This window comes from Engystomops pustulosus, chromosome 2 (genome assembly GCF_040894005.1).
Source record: "Engystomops pustulosus chromosome 2, aEngPut4.maternal, whole genome shotgun sequence".
Classification (NCBI taxonomy): domain Eukaryota; kingdom Metazoa; phylum Chordata; class Amphibia; order Anura; family Leptodactylidae; genus Engystomops; species Engystomops pustulosus.
Genome location: NC_092412.1, coordinates 179707459 through 179724034, shown reverse-complemented (window position 1 = coordinate 179724034; position 16576 = coordinate 179707459). Strand labels below are relative to the sequence as shown.

At 37.8% G+C, this 16576-nt stretch overlaps 1 protein-coding gene across 4 annotated transcripts in view; it reads left to right on the top strand.

Annotated features, from left to right (window-relative positions):
* Positions 1-200: 200 nt before the first annotated feature.
* The window catches only part of C2H1orf116 (chromosome 2 C1orf116 homolog), a 34521-nt gene continuing 18145 nt past the window's right edge, over positions 201-16576 (top strand). The window contains exon 1 of one of the 4 annotated variants that reach the window (XM_072137445.1): positions 201-341. Coding sequence is in view for 1 of the 4 variants with exons in the window: in XM_072137443.1 (XP_071993544.1) it covers positions 7051-7106 (56 nt within the window). In the remaining 3 variants the exon portion in view is untranslated. Of the gene's footprint in view, positions 472-612; positions 744-7030; positions 7107-16576 lie in introns of those variants that run through there. The other 3 variants (XM_072137444.1, XM_072137446.1, XM_072137443.1) reach the window with 3 other exon arrangements.

Sequence of the window (16576 nt, the reverse complement as noted above, 5' to 3'; positions counted from 1 at the left end):
TGACTTTTAGGTAGATGTTAAAAAGTTCTTATTAACTTTCTGCAAACATATGTCACAACCTCACTTTGCTGTACATACTGTACTAGTGGGTGCGTTGGGAGACATCTTTATTATATAACAGGAGTTTAAACAAGGATCATTAATGGGCTATAAAACAAGCATGTCATTAACAATGCTGTGGGCTGTAATGAGTTAACTGCTGGTAGCATTCCTGATATACCTGCACATGCAGCAGGTCCAGGCTGGAGAGCTGTGATTGGTTGGTGGCATCTTTCTGTCCGCCCCTTCCATGACCAGGCTCCAGGAAAGAGAGCAGGTTATGGAGGGAGGGACACAGACAGGTGAGTTTTAACCTCTGTTGTTGACTTGTGAAGAACTCAGAGTGTTCTGAGCTTTAGGAAAGGATTGCTTCTTTTGTGGATCCTCTGATAGTCCAAAACCCTTTGTCTAAATACCCTGCTCCTGACTGTGGTAAGTTAATAAGTTTTACTTTATGTGTAACCTCTACCCCCAGTATATATTGGGAGACCACCTGTCAGTAGCCCTTGATGTCTTATTTGTAGGAGACCAGACAGTTTCATTTCTTAGCAGAAAGGACATTTCTGAGAAGTGAAATTCCAGCCTCTCAGCATTTTATTCAGATACTTGAAGTTAGTGAATAAGTTCCCTGTCTGTAAAGGGGATAGTTATGTTTGTGAGAGAAGTCTGTGGTTTAACCATTTCTATCCTGGAGTGGCGTTCAGGTAAGATTTCTGACACTGTAAAAACCTGACCTCACTTTCAAAATTTTATTTCTTAAAGGGGTACAAAGCTTAGTCTACCTTTCCTAATTAGTTTTCATTAGCATAGTGTAATCTATTGTTCTCTGTAAGCAGCCATTTTATACTGGGGAAGGTTGGCTTGTTCCTTCCTGTAGCTATATTCAGAAAATTGTCAATTGTATCTCTTGTTATAGATGCCTTCATAACTATTACATGACTATTTAGTGACTTACCATGTTGTGTGTAACAGATCTAAGATTTAGAGATTTAAATTCGGTTAATTTCATTATACAGTCTTGGGGTATGTTCACACAGGCAAAGTATTTTTTTTTTCTTTTTTGGGCTTTGGAGTCTTGGGTTTGCAATAACATCAACAGATTTATATTCTGATGTGTTCATTTTGCATGGAGCTTATCAATGTGTGACTGTTCGCAGCAGTTGTGTAAATTGCGACAAGATCACTTCCAGTATGCTGGAAAAAAAAGGCCGTCGCTGTATTGCATTGGAAACAGTGTTTTTCCATTGTGTTTCTGTTGTGCATTTTGTATGAATATATCCTTATACCTACAACACAACAGACTTTATTTTGGAAGTGAACTGTACTATTATAACCTATGGTGTAGCTGCAGTCGTCTTGCGTACAGTAAGTTGGCAGGACTACATCATTTTCATAAATACTTGGAATGTTGAATTCAGGAATGGTCTGGAAACCTGCAGGTAGATCTTGTGTAATCATTTGGAATAGAGACAAGCAAGGCGGGTCACTAAATTGCTATCTTCCATTAAGCTTCCTTACAAACAGGTGACTTTATAATCCTAAACACGTCTTTCCTGAAACTTGATCGTCCACATTATTTCAAAGCACTTTGTGTAGTCCATGTCTGTAAGGCATGTGAATAAGGCCCTATGCGATATATTGGTTACCTTCACATATGGATTTTACATTACAAAAACCTTTTCAGCCATATGATATGTACAGTAATGCTCCTCTGGATGCCATCAGTCACATCTTGTGACAGTCTGAATTCCATACAGTTAATTCATTCTACTTATGAAATTTTCATGAGATATTTTAAGTCTGTGATGACTTGCTTATTGTCCTCTCTGCAATGTTCTGTCTGGTGACATTATCCTTTAGCTCGAAGTACCTGATGGCTGTTACACTGCATGCCTTTCATATTCTGTTATTTAAAGTTTGCTGAACATAGTATGTAGACAAAGGCACACTTATATCTACCATATGCTTAAATACAGGCCACGTCACTTGTCTTCAGTTTATCACTGGGCTCAGCACTGAGCAAATTTACACCATAATATTCATAGACCAAAAGGTTAATACCATAAGACCATAAAGGAGCAGGATGGTTGTGTTATTTCAGAAAGAGGGCTAAAAATAGTGTCTTATATGATTTGAAAATACTTATCAAAGTTGAATCACATATTATTGCAGACTCTGTTTCAGCTAATGTGCCTGAACTTTTTACAATCTGCAGTGCTGCTTGTTTGTTTGTTTTTTTTCAATGGATGGATAGGAAGGTTAAAGATATTTTTTTTATATCTATTCTATTTTGTTAAAGTTAAACACAGTTATTTACTATCCTGTGTGTGTGCATTGGCCGGGATAGTAAATAACTTCTTGGCATAGCTATGCCTGTCTCTCACTCACTTACTCTTCCACTCACTCATTCACTCTCTAAGTCTGTCTCTGTCTTTCACTCACTCACTCTGTCTGTATCTATCCATCTTACATTACACATAAGATGTCTTATACTCATTTGCTATAGTAACCAATCAAAGCCCAGAGCTCATATTAATGACCTGTGGCAGAATAGCAACCAATCACAGCTTCTAACTGCCACAGCAGCAGCAGACAATGACAACAGTATATGGTGGTTAATAACTGGATTTTAGAAAGCGTGGGGTGAAAATTTTTTGTCTCAAAACCTAGTGTGAAGTTCCCTGAGTCACAGCGAGCCGCTGTGCAAAATTTGGTGATTGTAAACACGACGGTGCAGATTCCTTTAGCGGACATATACACACATACACATATATCTCACAATGGGTATGTAAAGTATTGAAACCCCTTCAAATTTTTCACTCTTTGTTTTGTTGCAGCCCATTGGTAAGATAAAAAAAATAATATGTAGATATTTTTTTCTAAACAAGAAAAACTGAAATATCACATGGTCATAAGTATTCAGCCCCTTTGCTGTGGCCATCATTTTTAAGGGTGGTTTATTGGCTTTTTTTTTTTTTTTTCTTTTACATTTTGTGACTTTAAACTGAACTCATTCTGGCTTATGAACACATAGAGACTGGTTTTCTCTTCTTGGTTTCAGTGATTATTATTATTTTTTTATGATGCCTTACTTGAACCATTCATTTCAATGCGTTTTTTCACACTTCAGTTTCTTTTCAGTGATCAGTTTAGAACTGATCACTGCTATCTGCTAACACTGCTATCTGCTAACTGCTATCTTTGTGTTCACTAACAACATTGGAACAGTGGAAAAAAAAAAGGAAGTGTGAAAAACCACATTGAATGGGTCAGTTGGGCATCATTGAAACATCGGTGAAGCCAAAAAGAGAAAAATGATCTCTATGTGACCATAAGCCAAAACGGCTTCAGTGAAAAATCACGGATGGGGAAAAAAAACGCTAGTGTGAAACCACTCTGAGGCCGGCGGCACACGTGGCGTTTTGAACCTGTTTTTAGGCAGTCCGCTAAAAAACGCCTGCAAAGATTAGACAGAATTAACAAAAAAAAAATATTCAATTTTTAAGAGATATGTGTAGAAAAAAACGGGCACTGCTCATCACCTGCCAAATCATGCTGTGGGGGCATTTTTCGGCTACAGGGACAGGATGACTGGTTGCAATTGAAGGAAAGATGAATGTGGACAGGTACAGAGAAATTCTGGATAAAAACCTTTTCCAGAGTTCTCTGGATCTCACACTGGGATGAAGGATCACCTTCCAAAACGACAATGACCCTAAGCACACAGCTAGAATAACAAAGCTTTGCTTTAGAACAACTCTGTGACCGTTCTTGACTGGCCCTAAATTGGCAAAAATATCTACATTTCAGTTTTTTTTTATGTCAAGATGGGATGCAGAGTGTTCATTAATTGATCTAAAAAATGAACTTATTTGTTCTTGCCAATTGGCTGCAATGAAACTGAGTAAAAATTGTAAAAGGGTTAGAATACTTTCCTGTGTGTGTTCGTTTAGTTACGTACAAGATAGGTTCTTTAGTTGAATTTGTATGCAAGTTTGAAATATATATATATATATATATATATATATATATATAATTTTTTTTTTTTTTTTTCTGTAATAGGAACAAGGATTACTAATTATACCTAATTACAGAAACCTTACAGCTGATCATTGCAGGCTGGGAATAAGTGAAGCATCCAGAGAGCTTCACTGGAGGTCAAAGTGGACAGGTGTGTGTGTGTGTGTTTACACTAGGCCACAAAGTGATTCTTGATGATGATTATGCACTGTCCTAAAAATTTAGCACACTGAGGACACAGGGAATAATCTACTTTGAGTCAACTTGAGTTGAGCCTTTAATGCATGCTCCCCATTCCATTTGATATGCCATAAATGTATGATGGGTCTCCGAGGCTGTGTCCTCCCTTGGTCACATCCTGACTGCCATTGGTTGTTTTAGACATGAACATGTTTTCTATAACTTCTTCCTCTCCCCCCCCCCCCCCTTTAATACCCATTCACTTCTATTACGGATATGTAACAGTGTAGCTTAGTTCTTCACTGTTTATGTAAAGCAATACAGGCGGTCCCCTACTTAAGAACACTCGACTTACATACGACCCTTAGTTACAAACGGACCTCTGGATATTGGTAATTTATTGTGCTTTACTCCTAGGCTACAATAATCAGCTATAACAGTTATCACAGGTGTCTGTAATTAAGATTTATTGTTAATCCTGGTTCTTATGACAACCCAACATTTTTAAAATCCAATTGTCACAGAGACCAAAAAAGTTCTGGCTCGGATTACAATGATAAAATGTATAGTTCCGACTTGCATACAAACTCAACTTAAGAACAAACCTACAGACCCTATCTTGTATGTAACCCGGGGACTGCCTGTATAGAACTGCTAACAAGTCTTCATTTGACAAGGGTCTGCAGTTAGTGGCTTAGGGGTGTAATTGTGGAGTTTGGTATATGTCCCAGAGGTAGGACCCACATCTGACAATTGTCAGATTTCGATGTGTCAAGAGTGGAACAAAATACAGCAATTGTCAGTCCCAACCAACACCTAATGGGTTCTGCCAACGTCAATGTTTCTTTTTATTTTTTCTTCTGGACATTTTGTCATCTGTATTTTTTCCCACCTATATAGCATTATGGGTTTTTGTAACAGAAGTTCATATTCATATTCTCTTTAACACTTTGGGTGCTTAACACCCGTTTTACAGTCATTGTTCATTTCCACGGATGCCTGACAAAACCATTGTGGTCAATTGATGTCTTCACATTGGCTTATTTTTTTTCACTGATCCATTGCCTGTGGAAAGATTTTGAAACCTGTCCATTGATCTTTCACTGATGCGCATCACAGAAGGCAATATAAGTCTATGGGTCTGCAAAAAAAAAAAAAATTTGTTTTCAGGGGTTCTTTTCACTGATGAGGCTGATAAACCAGGTGTTATGTTTTCAAAGCAATGTTAAACCTTCAGTTTTTTATTTTTGGAGAACCAATGTAGGCAAAAACGCTACGTAAGCAGAGCACACATGCCAATGTGAAACCACCCTGATTCACGCTCTGAGAATTGAAAAGAAAAAACTGCACAACTACCCTGAACCCTTTAAGTGTATTTTTACAAAATTACATAACAGATAAGGTTGGAAAAAAAAAAAGCGTCCAAATCAAACCTTTAAAGGTGTCCATGAACTTAGAGTATTACCTTTAGATTTGCTGCATGTGCTTTGTGTGCTACCATGTTGATCTGGAGAAAGGGGGAGGGGAGAAAACCAACTGCACCATAACTGGAAATGGTCAGTACATCTGATTTACCTAGTTTTGCTCTTGTGCACACAAATGTTGTCTTTGTCAGTGTGCTATCCATTTATTCAATGGAAAGCACACGAGCCACTGCATTTGTATGGGCTTCTATGCATGGCTGGGGTTTTGGAGGCACATTACGGGAGTCATAATTTGGAGCACGGGAGTCATAATTTGGAGCCATTCCTATTCCTGTCTGATTTTGCAGCTCAGCATGTTAGTAGACTGCACGCCAATGACAACAAGGTTGCAACAACGAACCGTGGAAGCAGGATTCCTACAATTCTTATCTAGCTATGGTTCTTTATTGTAACTGCCTATGGCTTATTGCATTACTTAGAACTTGTACAACCATACCCTCTGAATTATCCTTCTTATAAATTTGTTGTTTGAGGTTCATCTGTTTTAGGATTGTCATAAACACCTTGCCACTTTCCAAACGACAACGTTAAATAGAGGCAAGGTCATATAAACTTGAAGAATGTAAAGCTGGCACCACTTTTGGTTCCTTTTACTAACATTCTGAAACGTATTGCTTATTTAAAGGCTCCTCCACCCTAAGTTAGTTTTTATATGCGACTATAGCAAGTCTTCTGCTCCACTATGCAGCTACACCTTTATTGTTGTTAGGCTTTCATTTTTCATATGAAGTTAAAAATTTCCAGGGTTCACACTAGGCCTATCATGACCATATTGTATGTGTTTTAATCAAGAAAGTGCACTATTTGGCATTGCACAAGCTTTTCCCACAATACCTTGGTGAAAGTGAGAATTAGAATGTCTTTTTATTTTCATTGCTAGTATTAAGCAGTTACTTTAACTGATTTGGCTAACACATTGTAAGATGGAGCTTACCTTCTGCCACATGCAGTCACATTGGTTCTTTATGGATTTAAGGAAACCAGCTTGATCACCTTTTATAATTTGTGAATAATTTTTCACATTTGTTTTATTACAGGTTAGTGTCACATCTTCCCATGGGTAGTTTCTAGCATTGTTACTTTTCCCTTACTTGGGTGAATACTGCAATAATGGACTCAGGCCATGGATAGTTGAGATGCTGGTTCTCAAAATTGATACTTTTTTTTTTTTCTTCCTAATCTTGGGCAACTTCTGTAAATACTTTGCTCCTCTAAAGTTGTGGGTGGTAGCAGAAAGTAGCAAGCAGTCCTACTATTTGGCCAAACTCCGGATGGCACTAATGGCTGACATCAGCTGTGTGGTTCCATAATGCACTTCACACAGTAAATGTATAGAGGATCTCGGCCATGCAACCTATGTGTAAAGATTTTAACGTATTTGAGGTATGTTACATAGGCACATGTATTATGAGCATTTATTTCTGTTTTAGGTGCCATAAAATGTGAGAAATGTGTTCTGCTTTTGTGACATAATGACTAACAGCAAGTTTTTGTCAAAAGTCACCGAACAACTTGCAAAATGTTCTCCAGTTTCAAGACGCCAAGCGTTTCCACACTGTATGACAACAATGTTTCAACTAAATGTTGAAGTTATGGGCGACCTCCCAAAAAATCAATCATTTATCAATCAATACATTTTTTTACATGTAATAAGATCCATACTAGAAAGTTTTAAAAATTTCCTTGTATGTCTGCCTCTCTTGCTATTTTAAAAGTGGGTTTATAGAATTTAACAGTGATGTGTTGGCTTTACTTAAGGGGGCATTTCCTTCTGAGCATTCATATCTAATTTAAGCTACTATATAGAGGGGTAGGATTCAAAGTTAAAAAAAAGACCTACTTTAATCAACACCTCCAATATTTTAAAATGAACTATATATTAATATACCATTTAAATATAACATATTAACTCGTATATAGACTTTTTTTTGGCGTAAGAAAGTCTCAAAGTCACATTTGAGGGTTTTTGAGACTTTTTTTCACTGCTAAAAAAAGATAATCCATATTAGTCCCACAGTTGGGAGATTCACAGTTGCACTATATACACCTATTCATTTAATCTGGCATAAACATAGAACTAGTGCAATACTGTGAAAAGCCAGAAACATGAATTGAGATTTTTGCAAAAAGTCTCAAGTTTCATAGTTACTCTAGTTCTTCCCTGCTGTTCTATGTGCTCAGACTTTTTATGCATTTTGATACGTTTTTGGGACTTTTTGAAAAAATCCAGAATGTAGAACGCTTACAGGACCAGAATCAAGTTAAATAAAGCATTGAGGGCCAAGAACATACCATAAATATAGCCGCATTACCAAGTTCTTTAAGTATAGCACCGGAACAAAGCCCAATACTTCGAGTAAATACAGCGCATAAACAAAGCCTGTAAACATTTACAGCACCAGATACAAGTTCAGTACATAAAAACAGCACTAGAACTGTGATAAGAAAAAATAAAGCACCAGAACCCAGCTAAGTACATAAAAATAGAACCAAGCTCAGTGTAAAAGTATTGTGTGCAGAATAGTTAGCTCAAGTACAATAGAATTCAGATAAAATCAGTTTGGAGAAGCCTCCTTAATCCTCTTCTACTTGTCTGCCATTTCATCTACTTCTAGTCACGACTCCTCTCTGCAGATTTAGCCACACAAAAATTTTAGGCTTCTCGTATCATCATGTCCTCTTCATCATCATCACAAACTTAATGCTATTCAATTTTTTTTTTTTTTTTTTTCCCGTACAGATAATTTTTATGTCCCCACAGTAACCAATATAGTAAAGGTGCCTCCACACAGTCACCAATATGGTAATGGTGCCTGGAAATGGTACCCAAGTCACATAATCCAAAAATACATTCATTCTTTTTTTCTATCTCTTGATTTATTGACCATAGTGTTACTGTGTTTTGTGTTCCATTCAGATGTTGCAACTGATGATTGCCCCCACACAGTTATTAATAATCACAGCCCCAAAGTAACACAACAGCAGCCCCGAGCAGTCAATAAACAGTGTCTGCCTCCCAGTACTACCTGGGCGGTAGCCAGTGGTGTTATGTGCCACGGTAGCCTCCAGCCCTTTCTTTCACTTGGTAACCGTTTCTCCCCCCTTCTCCCTAGACTTTTGTCACCTCCCTTTGTTTGCCTTTACATTTTACCCAGGTTGCGATCCATATACATGGTTTTGACCATATTACTGTTTTCTTGGTATCTTACCTAGGGCTTTTGTGGGTGACTCTCACAGGGACTACTGCAGAAGTCTCTGTTTCTCTAGGGCATATAGACACTAGATAGTTTATTCTTTCATTGTAGGGATTGACCATAGATATTTATGGCTGTATGTGGATCAACTTACCCGGTCTTGATCCACTTGTTGTTTGTGTATGTGTGTTCTCACACTTTTTAATTGTTTTTAAGGTTTACCTTAATGCATGTCATGTGAATAATGCTTCAATAAAATTTGTACCTTTTTTTCATGCCAGTGCATACTAGCTTTCCTTCTTTGTTATATACAGTCAATAAACACAGTGTCTGCCTCCCAGTACTACCTGGGCGGTAGCCAGTGGTGATATGTGCCACGGTAGCCAATGGTATTAAAAAAACAAAAAAAAAATGTCCTGCTGTGGGACATTCACTAGCTCCCAGACAAGGACAACAATCTCGCACATTTTTATGTGTATGTGTAATATATATGCCCAGATGAGAATACACTTTTAAATGTGCAGTATAGGTCTCTGATGGTAAATGATTCATTTACATTGTGTACTGTACATCCTATGTTTGGACATGCAGAGAAAGTTTTAAGATGCTTGTCACAGAGTGCTTTGTTGGATGAGTAATTGGCTGTAGATACACGTGACTGTCATCTGTACATTGAGCTCTTAGGAAAAAAAATGTATCTGATTGACTCATATGCATTATGTTTTGACAACCCTGTCATCCTGGTTTCATATATTACATTAACTATGAGTAATGCATGCAAAGATATTATTGTACTATTAGTTTGCATTAGGATGATTTTTAAATATTTGATTTTTTTTTCTTGCACTTTTTAAAACTTTTGTTATATATATATATATATATATATGTTAAAATTTGGACACGGATTATATAACTTCCTGTAGAAACAATTAGGTCTGCAAACTTGGGCTTTTATATAGGTCCATTTATTGTATGTGTGGTGTTGCTTTTTTTATTTATTTAATTTCCCTTCTTTTTTTCATTCCTCATCCACAAAAATAGAAGTATGTCCTCCAATTTTGCAGGTCCGCAAATATGGGAGGATGGCTTAAATAATTAGCTTTTCACTTCTATTTAGACTTGGTCATGTGGTGATTTTCTGGATGTGCATTGAAAAAACGCATAAACCTTAATGCAATCCACAAAAATAAGACTTCAATGGCACTAGGAGATTACAGCCATGCAAATTCAGAACTAGAAAAAAAAAATAATTTAAACAAAATGGAAAACTCAGTTATCTGCAAATCAGATTGCAAAATAACCCTTTGAATATTTATCTATCTTTGCCAAAGCTTGAGCTGGAGAACTCTGTACATGTGTTAGACCCATTTATCAGCCTTGAACTGACATGTTGTCTCCCTATTCTGGTTCCCCAAACCTTTAAGCCACATATGAAGGAATGAGCCCTTTAGTAATATGATGATTAGGTTGTATACAGTAACTTTTGGGCTCACAATGCTCCTTTGGGGAAAAACTATGCAAAATGGCTCAGCACAATACATTTGTGCATCATGAGTAAATATGCCTTTGTTTTATTTGTAAGTAAGAATTTATTGGGTTTGCCACTTTTCACCTATATTTAGATGTCCCACCCAGTGAGAGTACACTGAGGACTTCCTGCTATTTTTATAACTTGTAAATCCAGTCTTATTTCAGTTATGTAAGCTGACATATTTTCTTGTTTATACCTTATTCATGATGGAAGCCTGTGAAGAGAGAGTTGGTGGATAGAAGTTAAATAAGTAGTTTTAAAGAGTATATACTGTAGTAAGAAAACCCCTAAACCCCTAACCCATTACTTAAGACTTGGCAGTAGATGGATATCCCTAGTCCTCCATCACAAATTTACCAGCTACTAGGACACTATCTTGGTCCTATTTACATCAATGAGCCACAAAAGCAACCAAGGCACTCAATGGACTTTTTAAGTGTTTACTTTATTGAAGGCTATGAAGATATAGAGGAGTAGAACAAAATGTAGAGTTGTTGACAGCTGTAATCTAAAAGCTTGACTACACGTTCACAGGAGACTCATTTCAATTCTTAAAATGAACTACACTGATAACCCTTTACCACATTCCTCGAGGCATCACCTTGTGTAAATTTGAAACTTTTCATCTATAAATGGAGATGCCATCTATGCTGGGCTGTAACATGTTACGGGCGCTCCTGCGACCCATATGCCAGGTCCTTGTGCCCCCAGAGCCAGTCTACAGCCTTGCTCATCTTCCCTGGCTCCAGCGGTGGTCCCTGTGCTCCAGCGCACAACCCCATCTCCTAGTGCGTGAGCTGGCTTTCTAAGATTTAAAGGGCCAGCACTGGTCGGCAGCCTGCCCTGATAATTGCCAGCCCCTTCCTGTGTCCTCTTCCAGATATTTGTGCCTTTGCGCCTTAGAAAAAGCTTATTCCTATGTTCCTGTGCATTTATAGTGATTTCCCGTTGTGACCTCGATTTGATTCCTGACTTTGCTCCTGTGCCGCCTGTCCTGACCTTCTGCTGCGTCTCCGACTCTGATCCCGTGCTGCCTGTTCTCCTTCTCTGCCTCACGATTCTGCACCTCTTCTTAGCTAACACTAAAAGTCGTGCCTGTGGAGCGACCTGGTGGTACCACGGCGCAGCAAGTCAAACCCGCTTTGTAATGGGATCTGGGGAAAACTGGATAATACTTAGACTCTGCTCCCAGGTGTCGGTTTTCATCATCGTCCGCTGTGGTTCAGTGGGTCTAGTACCCCTGAATCCTGACATATTGGTTTCACAATAAAAATAAGTTATTAATAAATGTCTCAGATTTTCACTACATATCCTGCATCATCAGGTGCATCAGAGAGGGGTTTTAAAACTTCATTCAGTTGTAGCAGAGAATAAACCTTCTCTGAAATTTCCTGAATTAGTCACTGTTGCAGCAAGTTTGCTACAATATCCACTCGTAACTTACCGTATATACTCGAATATAAGCCAACCCAATCATAAGCCGAGACCCCTAATTTTACCATTAAAAAAAATGGTAAAAAATTATATATATAAAAATATAATATATTTATTACTCAAGTATAAGCAGAGTTTGGGGTTTCAGCACATTTTTTTTTTTTTTTTTTTGTGCTGAAAAACTAGGCTTATACTCGAGTATATATGGTACTCATCTTTTGTCATGGATTTGTGGCAGTTAGTCATTCAAAGGGATTTGCCACTTGTGTAACCATATTTAAATTTATAGACTATAACACTTTGCAATGCAGAACCTTTTTAGTTGTCTGTCACTTGCCAAATGGCAATTATTTCTATACTGTGTATTGGTTATCTTATTATGGTTTATTGCTGTCCCTGCATGGTCAAACTAAAAAATAATAAAATGTAAGTGGGTTTCTGACTACGGAAAGTTTGGAATTCACACTCTTCTAATAAGATTAACACTTTCACATTTTCATGGTTAGAGAAAATCTTTAAATCCTTTTAATTCGCAAAAATATTCAAATATATTCTTTAAAATATGTATCCTAGATGCATAAAAGCAGATAAAGGTGGAACCTTTTAACCAGTATGATTGTCTCAAACATGTGCTAAGTGAAAAAAGAACAGTCTTGCCAGTGTAGTCAGGAAAAGGGGCAGAGGGTATGCTCTTTTATAGAGTAGTAGGACCAGTCTTTAGGTGATGAAGCTTACCCTGATGTCAAATTTGTCCTCACATCCCTATCATAGCTCCTGTCCTGACAAGAACTGTCCCTAACAAGTGACTACTGTTTACCCTAAGATAAATTGAGCTCCCTGTCTCTTCCCTACACCTTTACTCAACATTAGTAGTGGTTCATAATGGGGAACTTCTAGGACTATGTATATACAGTAGAATCCCCCTCAGCTATCACCACAGTGGTCTTTAAATGATACCCTGGGTGTGCCTAATGGAAACCTGCATTCTGGGCTAGTGGGCTCACTGCAGCTATTCTATAGTCACTGGACTGGATTCAGCATGTTATTTCAGCACAGTGACTAAAGGTTTGGGAAATCCTGTAAGTGCACAGAATATCTTGCTAGTGGGCATTTAGACTGGTTTCCTGTTGCTCAGGAGAACTGCAAAATGGGAAAAAATTGCAAGTGCTAGCATGTGTTCAACTTATTAACTCAATATTTATATTCTATTTATAGCCGCTAATAGCTATGTATTTTACAGGTCAAGGTACTCCTCTCAGTTGACAGTAGATCTTATTGTATTATGTTGATATAGCTTAGCTAGCTGATCTGACAGATTGCTGTGACAAGCATAAATTATGAAGCGTATAACTCAACTATTTGAGTTTTATAGGGTTATCCATGATTTGGAATACAAATTAACCTGTGCTCTTTATGTCTGGAGTTTGAGTGTGGTCTTGCAGCTCAGCCCTATTAACTTCAGTGAAAATAATGTAAGATTCAATTCCTGCCTCTGGTGGTTAACTAAATTCTTGTTCGTATTGTTATTTAAGCAACCCTTCACTGTCCGGTATTAGAGATGTGTTAAACAGAAAAAAATTGCTTCTTTCAGCTATATTGATTATTTTGACTTGTATCCTCTCATGAAACAAAAGAAATGTAAAAGAGTTATATGGAGAAAGTGAAAATGCTCTGGATTTGGAATTGAATGCAACGGAGTACCGTATTTGTTTCTAATTGATTTACCATCTGCCTCTTGTTACTACTTGTACATAACTAAGGATATCCCCAGAATCTGGAGGAGTTGGGTTTACATTAATGTTTATTGATTATTGACTCAAGGTAACTTGTTCTCATCCTTCTCAGATTTTGGGCATCCATTTGATCAGGTGGTGCTGGATTCAAGCTTTTCTACTGAAGACATTGAACCCCTCACATCACACCCAAAAGCCACATACTGTATTAATGTCTGTATGCCTAAAGACTATTGGGCAGCTGAAGCTTTTCACTGGTATTGGCATCAGTCCCCTAAATGCTCCTCGGCAAGGTCTGGAAATGTAAGGGTTGGGGTGCAAGCAGACACGCCATGATGATAAATTTCCAATTTTATATTCTTGGTACCAGAACTCATAGGTGCATGACTTGCCGGTGTCATCCAGAAACCAGAGAAAGTGTGCTTTCAACTAGTGGTTGGGAGGCTCCAGTTAAATATTAACATAGGACCATGATTTTTATCATGGATACCTCACTGACCTGCTTGCTTAATGCTTTACTTCCTGCCAAGCAGATAACACATGGGGCTACTTTATATTTACTTTAGTGGAAATTCTGAATTCTTGATCGCTTTGTCATATGCTACAATATTCTACCCTTAAAGATGGTCAGATGACTTAAAAGAAATCGATCATAAAAATCAAGCCTGGATAAACCAGGGAAGCTTACTTATAGATCCACGCAGGGTAACTGATTATCTTCTTATATTTATCCATGGCCTAGGTCCTTCTAAAATCAACTTTCACAATTTACACGCTTTTAGACAGTCTCACCATCCTCCTATGCTCCTGCTTGCCCCCCCTCCCTTCAGACTCCTTAGCATAATTTTAACGGTTGTATTCCGATGAAAGGTGGTCACGGATAACAAATATAATATATAATATTTTATATTAAATATAAAATATAATATTATCACAGTCACCATGCCCTGGATCTAAGTAGGTGCCCATTGTTTATCCATTCTTTATTTTAATGGTAGATTTCCTTTAATAGTTGTCACTACTCTAGTGCCCTGTTATTTAAACAAGGCATGCAAAGTGTCACTTGTTTTAAAGATCTCCAGAGACGGTGGTTATTGTATAATGTGTTGTCCTGAGAGAACTTAAAGGCCCAGGAACTGGACACTGCAGCATGCAAATGGGAGGGAGTTTAGCTGGGTAAGGTTCTGCCTCCAACACTTCCATACTCCCTCCTGAAAATTCTCATTGTGCACCTTTTACAGAAACTGATTGTCAGTAGTATTGGCTTCCACATATAAATTACAATATAAGATACTATAACTTTCCGTACTTGCCCACAAAATTTCAGCTCTTGCTTTAGTCTTGACTTGTGCCACACCCAATATAACATATTTGGCACACCTACATGTGGCAGCAAAAACGCGTGTGTAATAAATACATATATATAATGTTGCGCTCTACAATGACCGATGAAGCCATTATTTCATGTTTTCATCTTCCAACCAATAACTACTTTATTACCAGTTAAATAATCTTGGTCTGGCTTACATAAACAAGGATATTATAACTTAGACATGCAATACGTTTATTAACTTGAATTCACTTCAATGCACAAGTTACTTGTCTTGTAAAAACACCCATATATGTGTGCACAAGGATCATCAGTTTTCCATATTGAACGTGGATTATTGAGGTTTTAGTCATTTAGGAGGGGGATCTATACAAATGATGTAAGGGAGAATTCTGTAGTGGTCAGATGAATCAGAACTCCACCCTACTGAAAATCTGTTATTTCAAGCCAACAAAATGTAAGGTAATGTTTTCCTGTTGTCATTAAATATATTTAAGGAGGTTATTCACCTAATGCCTTTTTGAGACAAATATGATATCACAGGCTGAGACACTGTCGTGCATGCTTAGGCCTTATGCACGTAACTGTTGTATGTTCCTTATACTAGCCAGTGGTTTGAGGTTTAGCAAACATTCCTTTGTATTTCTATGGGCTTATACACATGGCTGTGTATTCTATGGCCTCTTTCTTGAGCAAACTACATGAGCCACTTAATTCATTGGTACTGCCTGTAGTGTGCACACACTGTCCTATGTGCCTTTTGTGGAATACGTTTTACGAACAAGCAGATTGATTGATTGATTGAATCCACATGTAGAGAACGAAGCAGCACTTTTATTTGGCAATAAGGCAGGCATGAGGTTGCCAAGACTTCAGGTGATGGCGCATTTCATGCTTTCTCAAGCCCATGATATGACATGACGTAAGTGGTGCGTTCTTTTATACACTGAAAAATGCATAGCTCAGTGCAGGACATATGCTTTCCAATTTTTCAGTGTTCTATCAGCGAGTGAGCAGACTTTAGACTCTGCTCAAACACAAGTCACAGACTCACAACAGGCCCAAGAACACATCGTGGTCATGTGCATGTAGTCTTAAATGGAGCAGAACACCAGGTCTCTGGCTAATAAATTAGTACAATTGAGCTGCCAGGGTTTACAGCAACAAATCTGGAAAGTTTGTTCCTATCCTTCAGTGTAGTGATAAGGTAGAACAAGGCTTGTATACAGGGCTTCTATCTAAAAGCTTGTATACTAGCAAAATCCACCCAGGTGAAACTGCATGTGTAATAAAAGGACGCTGCTGCCAAACAACACTGCTGATATCTCTCAGAAGAGGAATAAATAAGCTTGGTTGGGGCCAATTTTTATCTCCCTAAAATCTTGCTTGAGAGGGAGAGTCAGTAATCGCACACTGGACGGTTAGCCAGAATTTTTTTTAAATTGATGGCTGAAATTTCTTTTGGTATATACTGGCAATAGGTGAGGCTGCAGCACTTTCACACTTCAGTATTTGAATCTCCGTACTCCTTGCTTATGCAGGGTATTTAAAATTAGATCTGCAACACTGGCCTTGAGATATATCCCTAATAGAGATGAGCGAGCACTAAAATGCTCGAGTGCTCGTTATTC